The 24,477-nt window shown below is 36.8% G+C and overlaps 1 protein-coding gene across 2 annotated transcripts in view; it reads left to right on the top strand.

The window, feature by feature from the left end:
• Positions 1 to 24,477, top strand: part of LOC149545073 (uncharacterized) — a 210,640-nt gene that overhangs the window by 16,660 nt on the left and 169,503 nt on the right. For both annotated transcript variants that reach the window (XM_089795570.1, XM_089795569.1), the window contains exons 2-3: positions 3,248 to 3,636; positions 4,263 to 4,391. In XM_089795570.1, the coding sequence (XP_089651696.1) occupies positions 3,248 to 3,636; positions 4,263 to 4,391 (518 nt within the window). The remainder of the gene's footprint in view (positions 1 to 3,247; positions 3,637 to 4,262; positions 4,392 to 24,477) is intronic.

Below are 24,477 nucleotides of genomic sequence, written 5' to 3'. Positions count from 1 at the left end.
CGTGTAAGATTTACAATGAATCAACTACACTATGATCGATAATGCTTTTAACCTAAGAGCAAGAAAGGTTTACAAACACCTATCCATAAACACGACATAGATGTGGAAAAACTGACTAACTGAAAGGAAATAAACAGTAAACGACACAAAGTTCATTTACCCGAATGGTGCATTACATAATGAACATAGAGAGAAAGGCGAATGGTCCTTTCCAAACACACAAGCAACTAAAGCACAAAGTCTAAAATATAACTGTGACGGTAATCATATAGATCAAACTGCATTCAGAGATAACCAAGAAAATGCAAAGATCAAAATTGATTAGAGATTTAAAACACAAACTCAAAGTTCTAGTGCACTAAAAATACCCTTCTCCGAATACAACAAAAACAAAACAGACTTCGCTGTTTGATACACACAAAAACCACTATCCAGAAAAATGTCTCCCTTCTCTCCCTGTATTCACAGTCCCTTATTCTGCTGTCACTCAAAGTCTCCCCCAGCAAAATTTGGAACAACTGGAACCTTTTTCTTGGCTTTCTTTTGCATATTTATCTTCCTCACTTGATGATGCTTGTCAGTTTATTATAACTGATTCTTGAAACTATCTCCTATTAGACTCTTTAATCTTTTTTTTCTCCTTCTGATAACATTCCTCACCTTTCTAATCTGATATCTTCATAAACTGTTTATGCAAAGTTTAAAAGGATATACTTCAATATTTTAAATGATATTTGGATACGTGACATATGAATGTATGAATCTAAAATAAAAATATTGTTGATGCTGGGTGGATTAAGAATAATTCTGACAGTAAAAATAGGCCTTAGTGCGGGGGGCATAAGTTTTTATCCCACCGTTGGATTATGTTGATTTTCAGGTATGTTGTCGGAATCCTAGTCATCCACGTTCTCACCGAAGCGATTTGGAAAATAATATGTGAGTCAAAAGTTATTCACTACTGTTTGAAGGTCTGTCAAACTGTCATAAATCAGAATTGCTAAGATAATGTTACCAGCACTAACCTTGTATTTCCCATCTTTGCTTCCATCCATTTGAGAGATTTATGATTTGTTGCAGCCATATTCCCATGCTTGTGTTTCGAGAATCATTTTTCTTGTTGCAACTTTTATTTACCATAACCATATCACATTCTTGAACCGGTGAACTTGAATGAATCAATTTGAATCATGAAACTATTCCTCTAAACTGATGAGTAAAGATCCAAACTTTGAACTTCCGATCTTGGACTTGTGAATCATTTTTGAAGCAATCTGAACTTTGCTGAACCAGTGAAATCTAATTCAGGTAGGAATTTGAACTGCACATCTGCACTTATAAACCTCTGAATCATTTCACATAAGGATGTGACAATGGTCTTGCACACTCTGGAAACAATCGTTTGAACACACCTGTTGTGCCATATCGAAACAATAAACATGTTTGAAATGCCGATTGAACCACTGAACCTTTGAACCATTGAACTGAGATGGCTTACAATAACCCATTTGAACGTGCTTTGAACTTAGTTCAAAGAGTTTGAGGACCCTATACTGAAAGTTTAATTACTGGGTCTATACGGGTGCCAACATTATGGTAATGCCTATCTGCACATTTGAGAATTCTAATCTATATATTTTTGCTTTCAGGTGATAATCAAAGTGGAATGGATATGAATTAAATCAATACTGAAAACTGTTTGCCAAGTCTTAATATAATTTGATCACTGGTTTGAAGTCCCGATCTGAAGAGATAGAATCATTTATGAATTCCGATGATTTAATCCCTTGGGTTTATTAATTGATTTCCAAGAGATAGTCCAGATTTTGATCAAAATATGAAGGGAAGATCATATATAGTCCCAATTTTGATCAAAATATGTGGGGAAATCCATTTATGGTTCAGATTTTGTGTATTTTTAATTTGTACAAACAAAAAATGATTTTATTGAGGATTCTAGCCATTTTGAACGTGAAAAATCATATTTTATAAAGATTTTAAGGCGCTTATGCATGGAATATGCATTTATATGGAACTTTGAACAATTTGACAAGCCAAAATTTAAATACACTAGGATTTTACGTTCAACCCACTATAACATGATCTTGACAGACTGCAATTTTGATATTCCCACTTTAAAATCATGACCTGGCTACTTGATTTTTGCATTGCCCCTCAATCTTTTAAAGCTCTAAATTGCCAAATGCAATGCCAAACTCTACCTAACCTAACAACTATGTGCAAAAGAGGGGAACCCCATTTGCAATGGGGTGATGGTGTGAAAAGGTCACAACATGAGGCGATATTGTTTTGTGGCAGCTTTGTCTATGTCAGTAATGTCAATCTAAGAACATTTGACTATGTGGGTATTGCTATTATTGGTTATATATTTCTTTTCATATTTTGCATTAAATCTGAAAAGTAATTTTTAGTTGTGAGTATTGCACAATATTGAACATTGGGGCGTTATTTCTTTTTACATCATTGTTGCAAACATGTCCATTGCAATATGTATCTCTGTTCTTCCTATTCTGCTTTCAGAGACAAACTCAAATCAGAAAAGTTTCAACGAAAATATAGAAGATTATATATTACATTTTTGTTGGTATATTAAACACTTTGAGTTTCCTTAATGGCATTAGTTGCATTCTGAGGCTTCCCATGGTGGTGAATTGGGCTTGTTGGGAAGTTTTTAAATATTATATTTAGTAGATTATGGTGCATCTTGTATCCTTTACAATCTTGGGCTATAAGGCTAGATATGGAATTCTTTTTGCAGGTCAAATATTTGTAAGATATAAATTTATCATGCCATTCTATGTTCTGTGCTGATAAGCAATTTCAGATTTGTAATTGTATTATATGTAGTGGAACATTGCTTGGGTTGTGATTGTGTTCTTTGTTCAATTTTTAGATGTATTTGTGGTTAGATTTGATATTAAGTGCTGACATTATGCTTGAGCTATGTTGTACTTCTTTTTGAAGGTTTCGTTTTATTTTTGTATTTTGTTGGGAAATTCTTCATTGCCATCTACATTTTCAGTGGGTCCTACAGGTCAGATGCTGCTATCTATTGGCTGTAACAGTCTTGCATACATAGTAAATACAAATCTATAAATGAAAAGATTGGTTAAATAATTAAATAGACCCAGGCTGTTGATTGTTTGTGATTTAGTTTCTGCATAAGTTGACATTAGATACAAAATTTGGGATCACATTGCTGATTTTTTTATCATTCATATTGCAGCATACATGACTTTCAGAGAGAATCACGACTTCATTGTCCTGGAAGGCACAAACTTAAAAGGCTCTGAAGATGGTGCTTTGAATCTGAATGTAGATATTGCATATACATTGAATACTGCATCGCTATTGGTTGCAAATGCTAAAAGGTCTTTCAATATTAATGACAGAAGTGTTGAATTAGGAAAAATTGATTGGAAAAAAGCACTACTTGATAATATCAAAGTCAATGAATTAGCTTTTAAACATAACCATGTTGATGTCATGGGAGCCCTGGTGTACAACTTACCAGGGATGACTAAAAATAACAATTCTTTACAGAACCTTTTCGAGGATAGAAAGATTGCATGCTTTGGTATGATACCTGAAGATAGTTTTCTGCAATCTTGTCAGGTAGCGTCTCCTTATTTTCATAGCTACCTTTTTCTATTCTTAGGGCATGCATCCTGCTTTATATATAATCTTGATATATTTCTTATTTTTGCAAAATAGTTTATAGAAAATAAGGAAAAATGTGAAAAACTTTAGTTCGGGCCTGCACCCCAATGACTACATTTTTATTCCTATCCATTTTAAAGCTTCTTTCTAGAAAAATATGTGTTATTGGTTCCCTATTTGATTAGTCTGGATAAGTAGCAAGGGACTTTGGTTGGATTGTTTATGATGAATCCATCAGCAAGTTACAAATCCGATTTGGCCATCATTTTCCATCCTGAATGTAACAGGATCACTAATTCCTGCAAACTATTTGATTTGTACCTGCTGTAGCTTTACTAATCTGTTTACCATTGCAGAGTTCTATTTCAGTAATAAAAATTCTGTGTTAGTAGATTCTCCATTTCTTTTATATGTAACTTTCCTATGGAAAATTGTTCTGAATTTCTTGTAGAAATATATGATATTAAATTATTAATTCTAGATTCCAAGTGTCTTGGGAGATGTTACTTATGTCGTTGAAACTTTCCTTTGATTTGAGCTTTTTATTGGCCTCTTATTCTGCGGTTGTCCTATTAATGCAGAACCAAAATTCTGACTGCATGCCTCCAGACCTTGCAACTCCCTGTACATCAATTGAGAGATCATCAGCCTTGGATAATTTATGCAGTGAAATTTCATCAGATATACCTCGTAAAATTCTGCAGGCATTGGTAAGTCTCATAAGAGCTATGTAGTTTTAATCTCTCATACCTGCTGCCATTTATTTCAAGAAAAGAGTTTCTTGTCGATTTATAGAATTCTTTTGATTTTTCTTTTCTCATTTTGCTTCTTTCACATTTATCCACCAGAATGGCAGCATCAGATGTTTATGTGATCTTTGACAGATATTATGGATATAACACCCTCTTATGCTGTAGTTTTGGTTGATTTTCCCATGCTTAATGTTTAGTAAGTCAATTTGAGCACCGACAAAGCTAATTGTTAGGTTACTATTTTTAATATTGTCAGTGGATTCATTTTTTCGTGTATTCTTAACATTTAAGATAGTCCTATGGTTTTAAATAAATTAATGATAAGGTATTAATTAGTAAAGTTAAATTAAAGATTTAACTTTATCGTTATTTTGAATTATTACATTGAAAGAACTATAGTGGTGTCAAATATTAAAGAGAAAGTGTTTTATCTAATTGAAGGGGCCTTTTGGATACGGATGCCATTTTACGAGGGAGACTTTAAGGGTTTAATTAAAGTAAGTTATTTTGCTAGCTTGGGGATGGGGTTCTATAGAGCTATTTAACTGAGGTTGAAGTCCATTTAAAATATGCTGGATTTGGTATTTGATATTTTTCTAGTTCTCGGAGGAGATTGCTTTTCTAAGGTTTTGTAAGGAGGAAACTCCTTACAGGCAATATCTTCCATGTTGTTGAAAGACACAATCTAGAGGATTCTTTTGCTAGAGACTCGTCTAGCTAGTTCTATGGAGACGGTGGATGTCAAAGAAAATAAGCTTTTAGAGGCAGCAATGATGGTGAAGAAAACCATGGAGCAGAAGATGGTAGTTGTCTGTGATTCACAATTGATGATGCAACAAGTGTCTAAGTTGAAGGCTTGCCTAGTGTCATTTACACCACCATCGGAGCCTACATCTTCAGGGATACCTTCTTTGTCTCCTCTGTCTTGATTTTCTTGTCTTGTATACTTGTTTGGTTGTCATCATTCTCATTTTGTCGTACATCGTGAGAGAACTTTTTTTTTTTTTGGGGGGGGGGGAGGGGAGGGTGATGTTGTCCAGAAAGTATAATACATGTTAAGGTGTTGTTAATATTGTTAATGTTTCTAGGGGTCAATTGTTTTGGCAAAAATGTCTCTTGACCAACACCATGGACGACTGTTTGTTCAACATGATAGCAGGCATTACAATGGGCCTTCCAAACGGCAATGACCTTTCAACAAGTTGTAATAATGAAATAACCCCTACTATATGGATTAAAAAAAATAGTAATAATGAACTAGGACAATTTGTTAAACACTTGTCATGTAACCTTCAGTTTGTATTATTTCCAATAGGATTCACCAAGTAATATAGATTCAACAAATATCATCGATATTCAAGGAAGAGTTTTTTTATTACAATTAAAATTTTTCAATGTCTAACCACAGACCTGGACTGGACAAGAACAATTACATAACCCAGTTGGTGAAGGAAAAACTGATGCTGCTAATTCATCACCACCCTCTATTCGGACCTGAGCACGATTTCTTCAATTTCGGTGCCGATTCTAGCCGGTTCTGTAGTCGTTCTTGCTTAATGTAAATCGAACTACATGTTGGCTTCCCACCAAGTCTGATCAAAATCGTTTTGCAATGAACTATATTTCACCTGGCGAATTAATACTTTGACCTGCGATTTGTATGATTGGAACCCGTGATGGATTTTCGTATTGGTTTCCGACTGAGATTATTTTTAAAACAGATCGCGACTTGCAAAGGTGCCTGAACTGTTGGAAGTTGAGTCTGCTGGTTGCAAGGGAAATTGAAGCCAATATGAGAAACCAAAAGCGCCTCTGCCCTCTGTAATCCTGATCCCAAAATCGGGTGACCCAGACAAATTCGCGATAAATCTAACCCTTGTGCGAATACTGATTCCGTTAGCTCCTTCGGTCTGCCTCTCGAAATAATGCATCCAATCTTTAATGCAAATTGTTGACCATATATACTCTGAACTGCTGTTTTCGGGCTGAAATGGGGGTTTTTCGTTCTTAGTCCTGGCTATTGAAGAACGCAGGCAAATCCTATACTGCAGCAATCTCCTTATAGCGTCTTCTTTTTTTTTGTAACTGGCCTTAGGCCCGAATTTTGCCCTGATGAAATGACTGTAATGTCACCTCCAGATTTGCAATAATTCGGGTGATATCTCACACCCTCAAAATTGCTTATCGATGGGAGTTTTCGTTCCCAAAGATAACTCGAGAATTTGCAGACCAAATGACTACAAATTGCTCCAATTGTAATAGAAGTCGTATCCACAAAATTGCTTGCTTCAAATGGGTGCCCCCTGCCCTCTATTTATTTACTTTTTGAGAAATCGCTGGAAACTTCTAGAACAACTTGTTATAATAACTTATTATAATGTATTTTATTATTAATTAACTTTATAAAATTAAATAAATAACTTTATAAAGTTAAAAGTACAATCTCAATTCGTCATTAGAACAAGTAGGCCCCACTTACTGGATTATAACTTTCCGAGAGCAAGAATGTAATTATCTGGCAACAAAATGACTCTCTCTCCAAAATCATTTGCCTACGAGAGTCAATGATAGGCAAATCCCCGGTAGAAGTTATGTCGCTAGAAAGGGGACATGACAAATAACCCCAACAGGTTATAACTTCGTCAAACACAAAGTCTTCTTTAATTCACTTGTTTGACATTTTGTCAAACACTTTGTAAGCAAGAGATATATTGCATATCTAAATTCTAATTGCTTTCTAAATGCCAAACTTTAATAAATATGCTTGCAAAGAACACACCAAACATCTAACAATGAAGATGCAATTGTTTTTGTATAACACTAATTACAAATAGGAAAATATGCATCTACATCAATAAGACATTAGGGCAACAAATTCTGATATAAATCAGATTACAATAGATTTAGAAACCATACAAATGCCCTAAATATCTATTCTCAAACAATGCATAATGTAGTAGATAAAAACCTGAAATTGCTCTAAAGATATGAATTTTCCTGTAGCAAATCACTGTAGCAGCATCATTGTGGCAGTGGTATTGTAGCAAAGTTATTGTAGCAGCGGTATTGTAGCAAATCATTGTAGCGACAACACTGTTGTCGTTGGTAAATATTGTGTAGCCGATGGGTCTCGTCGGGAAGGTTCTTGTATGTAGTCGACGGGTCCCTTCGGGAAGGTTCTTGTATATAGCCGATGGGTCCCTTTGGGAAGGTTCTTGTATGTAGACGACGGGTCCTTTCGGGAAGGTTTTTGTTATGTAGCCGATGGGCCCTTCGGTAATTGTCATGTAGCCGACGGACCCCTTCGGGAAGGTTCTTCGGAAAGTATTTATACCCCCTTCGGGAAGCATTGTAAGGAGGAGATATCAATGAAGCATAATGTACTGTTTGGCTTATGTGAATAATAATAAGAAGAGTTCTTCTGTTCATGTTCGTGTTCATTATCTGTGTGCAATTCTTAATTAACCTATGCGGTAAACATTTGGCGCCATTGCCCGATGGACCTGGTACGATGACAGGCAAATGAAGATTAAATGTCGAATCAGTTGAACAAGAATAAGAATAAGTTGAAGGAAAAGGATGAATTACGTGCAACACAAGAAAATTTAATTTTGGCACAACAGGCTAAACGTAGATGGAGATTTCAGCAAGTTACCGACGGACACAAAAGCATTGAAAAATTATTGGAAGAGACTCGACAGCGGCTTGATTTGGTGGAAGAAGCAAGGGAGGAGTTTCTGAACCTACATACGCCACGGGAAGAGAATCTTGACGGAAGGAGATCGACTTGCACGGCTCGAAGTGCCGAAGGAGCACGAGTGCGGAGTGACCTATTCGTCTAAGATATACTTCCGGAACGAACAACTTCGGTTGACGAAACCTCTTCTCCACCAAACAGCGTGGAAGTCGAAAACAGCGCGGGTGTTCAAAACAGCGCGGGTGTGCAGAACAGTGCGGGTGTTCAAAATAGTGCGGGAGCTCAGAATAGCGCGGGTGTTCCGAACAGCGTAGGTACACAACAAAACCCCCAACATACAGTGATAATGGTAGGTCCGAAAGAAAAGTTGCCTAAATTTGATGGTGATGAAGCAACCGATCCCATTCAACATTGTAAAACATGTGAAACAATTTGGAGAGCGAATGGCATAACAGATGCGAACGAATGGGTCCAACAGTTTCCAACCACCCTACGGGGTGTTGCTATTGATTGGTTTACTGACATAGATCCGCAGAAATTAAACACTTGGGATAACATTAAGGAGTTTTGTGCAGAATTTCAAATATTGCGCGATGATAATGAGATCGTCAATGAGATATTCAATACCAAGCAAAAGAAGAATGAAACAGTACGAGTCTTCGCCAGGAGGTTGAAGGACTTAATTAGTAAAATGGAGAATAAGCCGACAGATGGGCTCTAGAAAAGATGGTTCATTGAAGGCCTTCACCCGAAGTTGCAGAAAAAGTTGAAGATTGTGCCACCATCGACATATACCGAAGCATACAATCGGGCATTGAACCTCGAAAGTGAACAGAAGACAAAGAAGAAGAAGACTAGCTCATTCGATTCAAATGACGATGAGGCTTTAGGAGAAGATAGCAGCGACGATGAAGGCAACATCAAGAAAGTCCATTCTCTTCAGAAGGACATGCTTCGGATGATGAAAGAGTTCAAAAACATGAACAAGGAGACTAAGGCAATGACCTCTAGTGTACGGAGTGCAAGAAAGAAGGCCATACGAAGGGATCCTGCCCAAAAGATCAATTTTGTGATATTTTCCAGAGTATGGGACACTCGGTAAAGGAATGCCCTTTCAATTTCAAAACAAGAACACTGCAGCAAGTGTTCCTGACACAGGAGGCATCCCCGTCAGGAGGGAACGGGAACACCAGTATGGAAGGTGCCACATCGGGTGGATATAGAAACAACCGACATGGTCAAAACAACAACAATAGCTGCAACAACAATAATGGCGGAAGGAGTCAAATTCAGTATGATGTGAATGGTCGGCCAATAGTTCAATGCCGCGCATGCAATCTGTGGGGTCACTTTGCCCGAGAGTGCACAACGGCGAACACACCGAAGTTGCTATGCCGATGTTGTGGACCTGGCAATCATGACGATGCTAAATGCCCGAAGTCTGGAGTAAACTTGATTACCGTCGGGACGGATGAGGAAGAAGTTTTGGCAATCACTCGAAAGCAGGCGAAGCTATACCCCAATCCGACGGAGGAAAAGAAGAGATTGGAGGAAGCACGGGCAAAGATCCAGAGAGAAACGCAGGTAGAAATAGAACACCTGAAGGACACACCTGGTACTTCCGTATGGAACTGCGCAGAACAGAACATCGTACGACAAATATTGCAAGCTGAGGTACCTGTCAGGATAAATGATCTGTTGGTCACTATGCCTCAGCTTCGATCGACACTCACAAACATTGTTCCCGTTGCTCAACTACCAAGAGAACATGGAAGGAAGCAGGAAAGTGGAGCAAGTACAGCGGACAAAAAGGAGAAGGAAAGGGGCACAAGTGCAGAAGATCCGATGCTCTTAGCTCTCTCATCCGGACGCCACCCGACAGTCGTCGAAATGGGAATCCTCGGGACTGTATTGACGGAAACGATTGTGGACGGAGGGTCTGGTGTCAATGTGCTGCCAGAGGATACCTAGAAAAAGTTGGGACAACTGACATTGTGGCCACCTACCTTCCAGTTGTTAACAACCGGTCAACATGGAATCAAGCCATTGGGAATACTCACAGTGCAACCAGTAACTAATGGAACACAACCATTCCTATTGGACTTCGTCTTGATCCCACTAAAGCGAAGAGGATATGATGCCATTCTGGGTCGGGGGTGGCTGATACAAGCCAAGGCAAAGCACGATTGGAAGAAAAATACTTTATCACTTGAAAGAAAAGGCCAGAAGTATGTCATCGATCTACACACTCAGATGGTTGGAGATGAAGCTCTATCGTCAAATTCCGAAGGAGAAGAGGATGAGAGGAGGTAGAGTAGGGAACCTGATCAGGAGGGAGTCCTACGATTGGAAGGAGATGACGATCTAGATTCAGTAAATGGTTTTGACCACTGGTAGATGGAGGATTACGAGCTCTTTCCGAGTTGTAATATGCTAAGGATCGACGAAGGTAAGAAAGAAGGAAATGAATGTCCAAAGGAACACAGACAAGCCGAAGAAAGAAAGGTGGGTATGACTAAAGCTGAAGGAAAGAACATACAGTACGCACCCAAAAGAAGGAAAGATTCTACTGTACGACTGCGTAGGAAGAAATTATTACATCGAACCACAGATATAGCAGAAAGGTACCGGCAACAAGGAAGACACACGATACGGTCTGCACAGGCAACAAAGAGGAAGGGTTCAATAAAAGTTGTAGCAGTATAGAGTGAATGTGTTATTGACGGTCAGAAGGGGCAACTGATGGAGTCCATGTTACGGAGCTTCGGGAACAGACTAGACGATATGGAAAACCTGAGGGAGAGATCGTGTAACTTAAATAAGCCTCGACGATTGCAGGCACAATGGGCCACGGAGGTAACGCGGAACAAGCGCAAGGCATGGCATGATAAGCACCTGAAATTGAACAGGTTCCAACCAGGTCAGTGGGTGTTGGAATATGACGGAAGGAACGAATTTAAACCAGGTAAATTCAAAGTTAGATGGGCTGGGCCGTACCAGATTCAGGAGGTAGGTGACAATGGAGCAATAAAATTGTGGACTGTGGATGGACAAGAAGTGCCGTAGGCAGTGAACGGGTCGAGGCTAAAGATGTACCATGCTAGGAAGACTCCGTCGTTGCAGAATGAATTTCGAATGACTCCTTCGTCGTTGTAGAATGGCGAAGTTGGGATGGAAAATTGAGCCTGTTGTTCTGAATTTGAAAAAAAAAAAAAAAAAAGAGAAAAAAGAAAAGAAAAAAAAAAGAACAAAAAAGAAAAAAAGAGAAAAAAAGTGAGAAAGTCATTGTATGGCTTTTTAAAGCTGCATCGTACGGCCTCTAAGTTACTTGAGCATGCACCGTACAGTCTATCGTACGGCGTACGGATATTGGAGAATATTATTGGTGACTTACAAATCACCGTACAGATTTTGCGAGGAATGTCTTTGCTGTACGGATTTCGAAGTTATCTAGAAGATGCAGCCTGGCACCGTATGACAAATTGGGGTCTCCTGAAGGACACCGTACGGATGTGAAGGATAGATTCATATAGTTGGTCGTACGGATTTTGAAGAAGACATTGAATCCCAGTTTTGGCGTACAGATTTCCTTCCCAGTTTATTGTACGGATTTAAAGAATAGCGTTTGGCTTACGGATTTGAACAATATGGTACCTGATCACCACTGTACGGATTTAAAAAGTTAAAGTGTCCCACCGTACGAACTTTCAAGTAGGGTTAAGATATTTCAATTCTCATAATTAATGCGTCCGTACGGCAATATATTTGAGGTGTCCATATGGCAAGTTTCTGGAAAGATATTTGATGCGTTTGTACAACGATCTTATCAAATGAGCACCGTACGAATTCTTCTAAAAGTCTGATGTCTGTACGGACATTGCAGTTAAGAGCAGCAAAAATGTATATCTCTGAATGCAACCGTACGACTAGTAGCAGTATTTGATTTTGACTAGCGTACGGCCATGGGAGTGTAGCATATGAGCAGAAAGAAGCAGTTAGAAAGGAAGGGCGGAAGAAAGCAGTCAGAAGGGAAAGGAGCTTTAAATTTAAAAAAAAAAAAAAAAAAAAAACGTTGACAAATCAAGAATGCTCAGAATGAGTATTAGATGATGACATAGGGAAGGGGAAGCACTAGCGATAGCCAGAAAGAGTGTAGAATTGGTAGAAAATGACAGAAATAGTGTGTTCCGTGCATTTTACTGTGGGCTTTAGAGTGCTAATTTGGTCTTGGCGACGCCTCTCGACCCTGCCGGGGGTGTTGCCCCTTGGACCCCCAGTCGTTGCAGATATCAGTCGTGGGAAGTGTGACCAGTTGATGAAACTTGGAGCTACTGCAAGCATAGTGTGCCAGAGGTGGAAAGATCTATGGAACAAGCATTTCGAGAGGGGTGTTACACTTGGAGTAGGTGTTGGCCGTGAAGCTTGTCTTAGTGGATGCAGAGAGAGCTTGGGAGGAGTCGATCATCCAATTGAAGAGACTTCAGTGACACTTGGCTCAGTGGACCCAAAGTTGGAAGCAGAGCAAGCGGCATAGGTGGCTATCAAGGTCAGCTTGACTAAGGAGACAGTGTGTTTTGGAAACCAGTTTGGTGCAGGCACAGGATGAATGTAAGAGTGATGTGGCAGATCAATATTGTTGTATTAGTTGTTTGAGTTTTGTTCTGTAGTCGTCAGGAGACGACTTTTCTCTTTGGGGGGGATGATATCGTCGATAAATATTGTGTAGCTGACGGGTCTCATCAGGAAGGTTCTTGTATGTAGCCAACGGGTCTCTTCGGGAAGGTTCTTGTATATAGCTGATGGGTCCCTTCGAGAAGGTTCTTGTATGTAGCCGACGGGTCCTTTTGGGAAGGTTCTTGTTATGTAGCCCATGGGCCCTTTGATAATTGTCATGTAGCTGACGGACCCCTTCGGGAAGGTTCTTCGGAAAGTATTTATACCCCCTTCGAGAAGCATTGTAAGGAGGAGATATCAATGAAGCATAATGTACTGTTTGGCTTATGCGAATAATAATAAGAAGAGTTTTGCTGTTCGTGTTCGTGTTCATTATCTGTGTGCAATTCTTAATTAACCTATGTGGTAAACAACTGTAGCACCGATACTGTAGCAAGTTACTATAGCAGTGTCCTTGTAGCAGCGATACTATAGCAGCAATACTGTAGCAATATCCAACTTATTCCTTACCCCACAAATCAAAATTTCTATATGGTTGGATCAATCATGGAACACAGGATTCACTAAGAGCTTGATACAACTTTGATTGTCACAACAGATAGTGGTAGGCTTCAGGGTTCACCAAATAGTCCCACAATTAACTTTTTGAGCCATATTGCTTCTTTAGCTCCCATAGAGGCCACAATGTATTCTGCTTCTATAGAACTTTATACTACTGAAGACTGTTTCTTGCTTATCCAAGAAATCATGGCTGATTCCAAATTGAAGCAACATCCCGAGGTACTTTTTTGATTAGTCACACTTCCAACCCAATCAAAATCTGATTAACCAAGTAGATCTAAGTCAACCTCTCCATATTTGAGACCATATCCAATAGTACCTTGGCTGTGGTTCACACATAAATTGATTCAAGGCATTCACAACAAAGTAAATGTTAGGTCGAGTGTTAATCCGATAAGTTGTTTACAAAGGGTAGGATTTGCAAATCAAGATTCTGTTGCTGTCTCCTTTAACTTTTTGGAAGTTAGTTTCCATGAGTGTGGACATAGGTCTACAATTTAGCATCTCAAATCTTTTCAAAATATCAACAATGTATTTTCCCTAATTTAGAAAAATACCATCAGGTTTCTACCAGACTTGCAAACCTAGGAAGTAATGTCAAATACCTAAGTCCTTATCAAATTCTGAAGCCAAATCTCTTTTGCATTGAACAATAAGGTGATCTCCTACAATCAGTGGGTCATCAACGTATAGAATTAACATTAACATGTCACTTTTAACAATTTTAAAGAATAGATTTGGATCTACATCATTCTTTGAGAAACCTAGTTTCCTAAGATGGCTGTCAATTCTCTCATACTAGGCTTGGGTAGCTCCTTTAAGTGTGTACAGGGATTTCTTTAGTTTGCATACTTGGGAGGATGCATCATGGATCACAAAACCTTCGAGTTGTTCTAAATAAACTTCTTTTTTGATAGTCCCATTCAAGAATGTAGTCTTTACATCCATCTGGTGTATCTTCCAACCTTTAGTTGCAAAAATGGCTATGACTTCTCTAACATAAGTATATTTGGCAATATGTGCAAATGTTTCCTCGTAATCAATTCCTTCCTTTTGAGAGAAACCTCTAGCCACAAAACATGCCTTCTGTTTCTCTATACTGCCATCTGCAACATGTTTGATCTTGAAGAGCCATTTGGAGGAGACAACAAATTTCCCTTCAGGTCTAGGTACTATATCCCATACACTATTTTTCAGGATGGATTGATACGCTTCTGTCATGGCATCTTTTCATGTTTGATATTTAAGAGGTTCTTTTACACTAGTAGGTTATGAGTTTATAATCTTGTCTATTAGAGCTACATAGTTTGCAAATTTGTTAGGCCTTTTGCTTTCTTTGAATGTCCCTTTGGGTGCTGCAAAAATTTCTGCTTGCTCAATAATTTTTCTAGCCCAAAGAGGTCTTTTCTTGTTATTGTTTTGATTTTCCTCTTGATGCTTCCTATGAGTCTCAAGATCAGTTTGGATTTCATTAGAGCTTTATTCTGGTTGCTCCCTTGTGAGGCTCAAATGTAGGTTCTTCCCTATAGCTTGTATTACCATCTCAAATTCATGAAAAATAGTTAGAATTCCTTGCTTTTGGAAGTCTTTGTGCGCCAATGGTAGAGGTTATTCTTATAGGATAGGTTAAAACAAGTAGAGCCAAACTGGTAAGCTTTCAATCAGCCTTTGAGTTGGTGTTAGAGAAAAAAAAGTTAATTTAATTTCATTAATTAAATTACCTTTTTCTCCCTTCTTAAGATTTCGCTTTATGCGCTTTTTGCATTCTCTATTTAATAATTAGTTAGTAATTATTAAATAGCTTTTTCCTTTAGGTTATCTTTTGTAACTTTTTAGGTTACCCTTTCAGGTTTCGATCTCCTTTTATAAGGATTGATCTTTTGTAAAAATTAATATCTTTTCTTTATCTGAGAATACAATTTGCATGTTTTCAGAGCAAACCCTTGCCTCCTCTTGTCTTTTTCTTCTCTGTGACAGGTTTTCTACATGCAGGTATTTGAGGGCTTCGTGGATTTGATTTGTGTATTTGCTCAAATCCTTTAGTGTTGATTTATTAGTATCACCTTTTCCAACAACTAGATAGAAGTGTAGTTAGAGATTTCATCTTGCCCATTACTCGTTCTGCAGGTAAGTGGATTCTTTTATGAAAGCTAAAAGGAAAGGATATTGGTAATACCCTTTCAAATCTCTCAACTTCTTGCTTACATTGAGTTGATGCAAGGAATGGTGAGAAGGGGGAGCCTTCCCCTTTAAGGTAGTAGAGGCTCTGTCTCAGACGCTATGCCTGGTCTACCTATTTTGCGACTGGATTTTATCTTAAACTGTCGGTTGCAAAATATCCACCCAATAGACAACGCACCCCCCTCCCAGAAATGATAGAACTCATAATTGGGGCAAGTGTCCATGTAATAACCCCAATTGGTTCTCACTTCAATAAACACCAATTTCCATTGCTAATCATTTGTTTGACATTTCGTCAAACACTTTGCCAACAATTTCTGACATTGCTGTTGATAAATCCTAAGGCAACTTTCTATGATCAATAGTGCAATGTAATTTCTTTTTTTGATTTTTAATGCTTTTTCTATTTTGAATTTTTGGATATATATTTAGGAGAGAAATGATAGTACTAAATATTTACCGAATTACTAATAGGCGAATACTGAAATAGATTCAATTGCAATTTTATTATGCAAGTCCAATTGATATTCTACATTTGAATTAGAAAAAAAACATGGAACTTGTAGAACTCCATCTTGAAGTGACTTTTAACAGTTACCCCCCCCCCCACACAGGTCTGATCACAGCTTTTAGCAGTCCCAGTATTACCTAATATGTTTTCTATTTGATCACCTAACAGCTGTTACACATCCCAATGTTGCACAATAGTCACTGACGACACTCTTTACACCCATGATAGGCACTAATATTGCATCTGCTGTCTACCAAACAAACATAACTCCAGTGATTGTTGCTTATGCTCCAAACATGCACATGCCCCTAAATAACAAGTTGCAGGCCCTTAAAATTGAATGCGAGCCTTCCAAGTATGAACGTAACCCTGTAGAAGATAAACAACTTCCTTAGAAGGTGATGACAGCTTGTGACCTCCCCCTCCACAAATTGCAGCCTAAATGTGGTTAAGTCACCAAGTCATCAATACCTTCTTAGCAAAAACACAAACAAAAGGAAGACACCAAATTTGAGGATGCCAATTCTTAGAGATTTAATCCACAATATGTCACCTATGGATTATATGCGCAACGCAAAACCAACCCCTTATACCTCAACAAAGGAATTGAAAGATTCATGCTCAGAAACCCTCGCATAGACAACAAAACCAAAATAGACAATTGGATGCTTTTCTCATCAATGGGCTCATATTTATAATCTCCAAATGCCACAAGTTTCCGAAATGTGATTTCACTTAAGAAGCTTCCTCATCGCAATATCATTTTATAAAGTTTAAATATGATAAAGTACCTTATTATAATGTAAATTTAATAATTAATTAATAAATACGAACCTGTGCAATAAATATTTCCATCCATTGTAGGCAATGGCGAACTACTAGTGCCACTATTTGCACTAGCAAATATGGCAATTGCCTGAATTGGATTTATTAAAAATAGTAATCCCACCACTGAGATCCTCAAATTACACTGTCAGCTCACGAAGGTCGCTGTAACAAACGAATTTTCTTGACATAACTAATAACTGATAACAAGTAGAAAATAAATTAATTATTCAACAAACTTCCAAACATAAGATTTATTTCGTGAGATATTAGCTGAAATAATGATTAACTGAAATAACGATTAGCTGAAATAAGGATCTTCTAACATTCTTGGTAAACAAGTAAGTACATTGCTACCATTTTACTATGATGCAAGAGGAAAAACAAATTCATACCAGGGACACAAAAAGAACATACTAAAAGTAACTAGTGGGTCTTCAACTAGTTGTGCAAGCCTCAGCTTTCGGATAAGAGGGGAATCATTGACTTAGGCTTAACCTCCCAACCGCAGACCATATTCATCCCCACACAATCTTTTGAAAAGAAAGGCTCTCCCTACCTTGGGGCTAGGCTTGGGTACTACCACTAGTCTAACCTTAGAATGTCCGCACAGTTATGGATGAACATGTCTGGATAATTGACACTATTGACATCTTGTGATCTTAAGAAAGCAAGCATCCCTGGAACGACCTTGGCCAAGGTTTTTGGATGGGTTTAAATACCCAATCACCACCGCTTGACTTGTCAATAGGGAACAATACAAATGGACATGCATAAGCTACTATATGATTCCTTTTTAAAAGTTATATATATTTGTTATGTCACATTTGATTCTGTTTCATGTTATTGCGGATTTCTCTCTCACCTCTTCACCCTCTTCCTTGGCCATACAACCGGGTGAGTCCTAGGTGTTTAAATCTTAGAGTAATCCAACTCTTTTGTTGAGCCTCAACTGGGGTAAGAATATTGCAAATTTCAGTATATCAAAATAATCTTAATGAGCTTGCAAGGAAATAAAATTTGATTCTGAAAATTCTTCAGTAAAAAAAGGGTGTATGAACTTATCATGTTTGATTTGTCTTGACTCAACACAGAAAGATTAAACTCATTGAGTATCTATTTGATATTGCAGTACAAAGGTAAAGTACAGAATTTCATGGACATATTCCCTTCTATTGTAATTTTGAAAGCAGTTTTAGAAAAGAAAAAAAACATGTTTCAATCTAAAGTGAAAGGCGGATCACATAACTTGGTCTGAAATGAAGAAACGTGAACCTTGGCTTGACACTAAACAACTAGTTCCTTTAACGTGAGCAATCTGAATGCAAAACTCAGAGTAGATATGAATTACGACTTTCAGCAAAACGGTGGAACATGGAAATAACGTAGAAAAGAGTAGAGGTAATTCGTGTGGAAGGAATAATAATAATAATGTCTTTGGTTTCTCTCGGCTTCCAGAAAATAAAGAGGCATTTGTAGATAGCAAAGGCTTCTAAGAAGTCGTAACTCTTGAACAGTTAAAAGGTTTGTCTTCTTGAATCGCCGATATCATATGCCAAGTGTACATTTCGACCTCTTATAAGGAAATTAATAAATATGGAAAAGAATTTGAAGGTTATAAATCAAAAGGATAATTTATAAGCGTATTTATTTACTTGCATGTAAATATATTTTATTAAGATGGCACCATATTAAATGTTTATTCAAGGTTGTACCTTTTAAATAAGTATATCTAAATACATGCTTCATTTGGAAAATTATTTTATCTTCTTGTACACGCATTTAAATGTACGTATTAAATAGATAAAATCTTTTATAAAAATCATACTATGGTGTCACCTTTATTTTTATATCTATGTGCATGTACATAAATATGTATTATAATGAAGTGATGGAAATGTCAATCATAATCCAATAAAGGTATGTACTTTAATTAAGTTAAGACCATTAATGTTTTTAATGTTTCTCTAATAGCTCATGCATGTCCAATGATTGTATCCTGCTCTACAAGTGGCTTTACCAAGATAGTTAGAGGTCATACTTGTCGGTCAGATAAATGGACCAAGGTAGTACCCCATTCTGTGGATCTTGTTAAGCAATGCTTATCACCTTCATCTACTCCTGAAATCACCTAAACAACAATTTCCACAATAATAACAAGTTCCATGGTAAATCCATGATAACATTTAACATAGATATTAGCAAGGAATTTAACCATAATTTTGAGACCAAGCAACTGCTAACTACTATTATCATCATATGACAAATAATAGATACACTCATCATCATTAAACAGTTAGAAAAAGTAATTGACGGAAAACAATTTCATAGGATACAACAGTTATTTTCAACTACCCTTTTCACATGATTAGGAGAGGAAAATTTATTCAACCCAACTACTATCATAATTTTTTAAATTAAGTCAAAATTTGGGATGTAATAGTTGTTGTGATGAGTTCACTCAATCAACTGTAGGAGCTTGCTACGAATGGGGATATTACAGTTTGTAAACAAACAATAGAGGTGGAGGAAGTATTCCAATCATGCAAACATTGTGTTGTCTTGCATTTTGTCACCACAAAATGCAGGTAATAGTACGAAACTTTTTCAAACTAGTTTCACATTTCTCTAGGTTGAATTTGTTATTTATTTGGTTAATGTTGATCGATCAATTAACTCCAATTCATATAATCAATTCTTTTACTAAAGGCTTTCATCAAGTCTTTTCCATTTTTCTGTTTGTTGAGCCTATACTTGATTTTGAGGCCTTCATCATCCTTTTCTTCGTTTTTAAGTGTGTGTTTGTTGGTTTTTAGTCTTTTGGTTTTGCTCAAGTCATGCGTTTGGTTCTTCCTTCGGTTTGATTCATCTTAGGGCTCAATCCGAGTTGGCAATCAAAAGATATGACCAATTTAGTGCCCAAAAAGTGGACCCTTTTGATGCAACTGCATGAATTAAAAATATTTTGTTATATTTTTTAATTTGACATTCACTTTTTGAAAAATATAACTTAAATTCACTTTATGTTATGTTTTTAAGCTACTTTATCATTTAAATTTTCACTTAAAGTAACTATAGTGCACTTTATGTTATATTTTTAAGTTGAGTTTGTTTTTTAATTTTTCACTTAATTGACTATATTAACTATATAGTTCAATTTAATTTTTGATACTTAAATCAAATGCTCTAGTACATATTGCTTATTAAATGATATTTGCACATTATGTTGTTTTTTTTTGGATCGGTAAGAGGCCGAAGCCAATATTAATTATTATGTGTTGTGATTAATTAATTTAATTTAATTATTAAGTGTGAGTAGATTTGAACCCAAGACCTCTTCGATAGAAGGCTCACAATTTACTGTTGTGTTGTAGGCTCTTGCCTATTTGCACATTATATTGTTAATATGATAATGTAAATATTATTTATGTGCTGTTTAGGTGATATTTCATTAAAATTAAATTGACATATGCTTAATTGATCATTTAAGTTGTGTGCAACATGTAAATATGCAATTGCACCTAAAAGGTGCATTTTGGCCTTTGGATTGCATAGGCAAGTTTCAAATACATGTAATTGCACCTAAAAGGTGTGTTTGTCCAACGACTTTCAGGTGCATCTCTAAAACCCGTTTTTGGGCAAAAAACATGTTTTTAAAATATGCAAATGCACCTAAGAGGTGCGTTTTGGTCTTGAGAAAGCCCATTGCATGTTCTTAAAACATGTAATGGCTTCTAAAAGGTACATTTGGGTCAATTATGCATATTTAAAACATGTAATCACACAAGAAAAGTCCTTTTTGCATTCAACTTCATGCATTTGCCCTTCCAAAGCCCATTTTTGAGGAATTTCATGACATTGGCTTCCAAGAACCCATTTTTGGCGATTTCTCTATGAAATGACTTGAAATCTTTCCCTCAAGAGGTGTTTTTTCTTTTGAATGCTTTTCCATGCATTTGGTGTCCCTATACATATCATAAATGATTTGTGTCGACTCATTTTGGACTCACGTTTTGATGAAAAACTTCCAGATTTGAAGGTTTTGCAAACTCGTTTGGGCCCCAATAGAAGTCATTTTGGCATTTCATGATGTATACAAGGGATAAGAACCACGTTTTTCCATTCTAGAGTGAAAATCGGCTTATGCAATGCACTTGGAAGTCCACATTTTTACCCATAAATGTCCCAAAACTTGCATTTAACAAAAAACTTTGGAGTTGGGAGGCTTTTTAGGGCATGTTTTTGGCATTGTGCATAGAAAACATATATTTGGGTGCTCATTCGAATTCCTCTTTGCAAGGTTGAAGAAATCCAAGTTTGTTTGAGAATGTTTCAACATTGGAGTTTCTTTCTCCTTTATTTTTGGCACACAATCATCATGTAAGTGGATATTTTCCTTGATAATTAATTTGTGCTTATCTTGCTGATTTTGTGCATGCTTTAGCGTTATGCTTCACACTTGTTGATTTTGATGTATGGAAAGTGCATTTTTCCTTTAAAAATGATGAAATGGTTCATTTTCATGTTTTTGGTTTTTTCGTAAACTCCAAATTTAAATTTGCATGCTGAAGTAGCTTATTTGTTGACATGTTTGAGTCTTTTGCCAAAGGTACGTTTTTCTTTAAGTTTATTTTTGTGTTTTGTGTGTTTGCTTTTTTCTTTTTCTTCATTTTGAAGAAGGTGCAAGCTCTTTCCCAAGAACTTGAACATGTTTCATTTCACTCCACCGTTTACTTCATGCAAGAGCATCATTTCATTCCATTTCCATCTTTGCATGTCACAACGCTTCACATCTCATTCTTCATATGCAATTCATGTATTTCCATCCATCATTCACATGTACATGTAATCTCATTTTCCATTTCCATTTTCAGTCACCTCACTTTTCGCCTCCAATCATATGACATGATTACATGTAATTGCATCTCTAGAACCCGTTTTTGACCAAAAGTCACTTTTTAAAAGTCAAAAAATGCCATGCGCATGTTTTCCAATGTACTTTGACTTCACTTTTCCTCAAAGATGTCTATAAAGTTCACTTCGCCTCAAGTCACATTGCATTTCCGTCTTTCCATATGCACTTACACTTCATGAGCAAAATACATGTTATTCCACTTCCTTTGCCATAAAGCATTTCATCTCATTTTTCACACACACGTACATATAAGCTCATTCTCCATCCACAATTGCATGTCATCTCACTTTCCAATCCTCATTACATGTTGTATATACATGTAATCTACTTTTTGTTTAATGACATCTTGAAAGGCCAAGTCACTTTTTAAAATCAAGAGTCTTCATTCACACACATTCCCATGTGTTCCACCTTCATGTCTTAAATCATATCTATCTCTTTCCATTCTCACTTCATGGTTTTTCTTTCCATCTTTCATTTCCATCCTCTGCATATGTCTAATGTCTCTTTTTGATATCATCTTATTGGGTCTACAAAGTATCTAATCCATACTTGAACCTTTGTTGCTTATCAAGAGTCAACTTTTTATGGCAATATCTTCTGATGATGTGTTCACATTTTGGAATTTTTGTGTTGCAGCACAAGCACAAGCACAAGAGATGCCCTTGCCATCAAAATCTAAGGGAAAAATGAAATACCAATTTGATAAAGAGTTGGCTCATGCAACTCTATCTCATATCACATCCGTTCTTGATAATATATTAGATACAAAGATCGGACATGTTGACATGAATGATTTCTTGCGAAGAGTAGAAACTCTTGTTGGTCATGAAATGAAACATATCAAGAGGATTCATATTCACTTGGTGTCTACATTTGTAAAGACCCCTATCGGTGATAGCTCAGATAATACCATTTCTCTTTACAATTCAATAGTTGACATTCCATTAAACATGCAATACTGATTAAAATATGAGGTAATAAAATGAACTCCAAACGTTTGTCAACTTGTATTATCCTTGATAATAAATTGCCACTCTAAAAATTTATAATACCCAAACCCAATCAAATTGCAAGGAATGTTTCTAAACACATATAACCTCTGTAAAATTATTGCTTGTGCTGATGCCAACATCTAATAGAAAAAAATATTTGCAAACAGCATCAATTGTTTCACTATACTTGAATCAAATAATCTGACCTTCAATTCATAATTATCGTCAGCAACACAACTCACAACATGCTTGAATCTAAAGCAAAATTTGCCACCTCCAATTGCTCACACATCAATGCCAAGAAGTGATGCAATATGCAGAAATAACACCTTCAAATTCGAACAGACTGGAGCTGGAAAACAACACCAGATATAGGTGTTTACACTTGGCCAAAATTGCAGACAAAGTTGTCCGAACCTAGCGTTAGAGAACCAAATATATACTGGCTTCAAACGCTGCAGAATACCTCAGCAAAATTGCCCCTATGAGCAGGATATACTGGCGCCAAAATACAAGGAATACATGCATTCTAAATCTGCAAGAAAAGAAGAGCCTACAGGAGCTCGATCATTGAATTATTAAACTGAATGTTACCATGCGAAATCTCTGAACACTGGTGCTCACATACTCTAAATTTCTTGACACCAAACCAAACTTCAAGTTGCCTCCAAATCAATGTCTTAGCCTGTAGATTGGTAGATGGAGCTTGTAGCATCCAAAACGCAACTTCTAGATATGCCGTCCTTAGCTCCAACACACAAATCACTACCTGTAGGTGTTGCCACCTTTCACTAATTTGCCAATCTCTTCACCCAAAATTTGCAAATCCCAATCAAACTCTGATTACTATAATGGAAAACATCCACAACCAATCTCTCCTTAGCCACAGGGATTCAGTAGAGAGACTCAACAAATTGTATACAACAACACAACTTGTAATGAAATTACCAGAACAAATTCCAAGACTCAGAATTCTCCGAATTATAAATCCAATCTCCCAGTCACGGAAAATCATAGTTAGGAGATTAACCAATGAAATTACTATACATCAGCAGCGACTTAGAACAATTTTCAGAAACTCAGAGACCTTTATACTTTAGAAAGGGTGCACAATTCAGAACTTAGGAAAAGCCAGAAAGGCAACAATAAAACAAATATATATTCAAGCGTTCTTTTCTCAACAAATGGGCTTGTATTTATAACCTCTAGATTTTCTTTTGTTGCCAAAATGTAACTTCACTCAAGAAGCTTCACCACACAACATTAATTAGAAGCTTCCATTAGATTCTCTCACTTGACTTGGCTTAGCTAATTAATAAATGACACTTTTCCAATGATAATTCAACTCTCAAGTGAAATTATAAAGTTATACTTTATAATAAGTCATTTAATAATTAATAATAATTTGGCTACTAAAAATATAATAACTCCCAAAATACTCATCATTTAAATACGCCCTCTGAAATAGGATTCATACCTATTATTTCTCCATGTGACCAAATGAACTTTCCAAATTTAGAAAGTGTCCATCTGGATCAACACCAACTTACCACAAATAGTAAGTACTCAAAACTAAGCCTAAACGAAGTCCCATCTGAGCCAAACGAAGACCAATTTGTAGCCTATTGAGATGCAAAGAAGATAAGACCCTCCCAAGCCAAGCCACTGCCACAAAAGACCCTCTA

Source organism: Cupressus sempervirens, chromosome 8 (assembly GCF_028749045.1).
Source record: "Cupressus sempervirens isolate cs-2001-9-10 chromosome 8, ASM2874904v1, whole genome shotgun sequence".
Lineage (NCBI taxonomy): Eukaryota > Viridiplantae > Streptophyta > Pinopsida > Cupressales > Cupressaceae > Cupressus > Cupressus sempervirens.
This window is presented reverse-complemented; position numbering and strand designations above follow the sequence as displayed.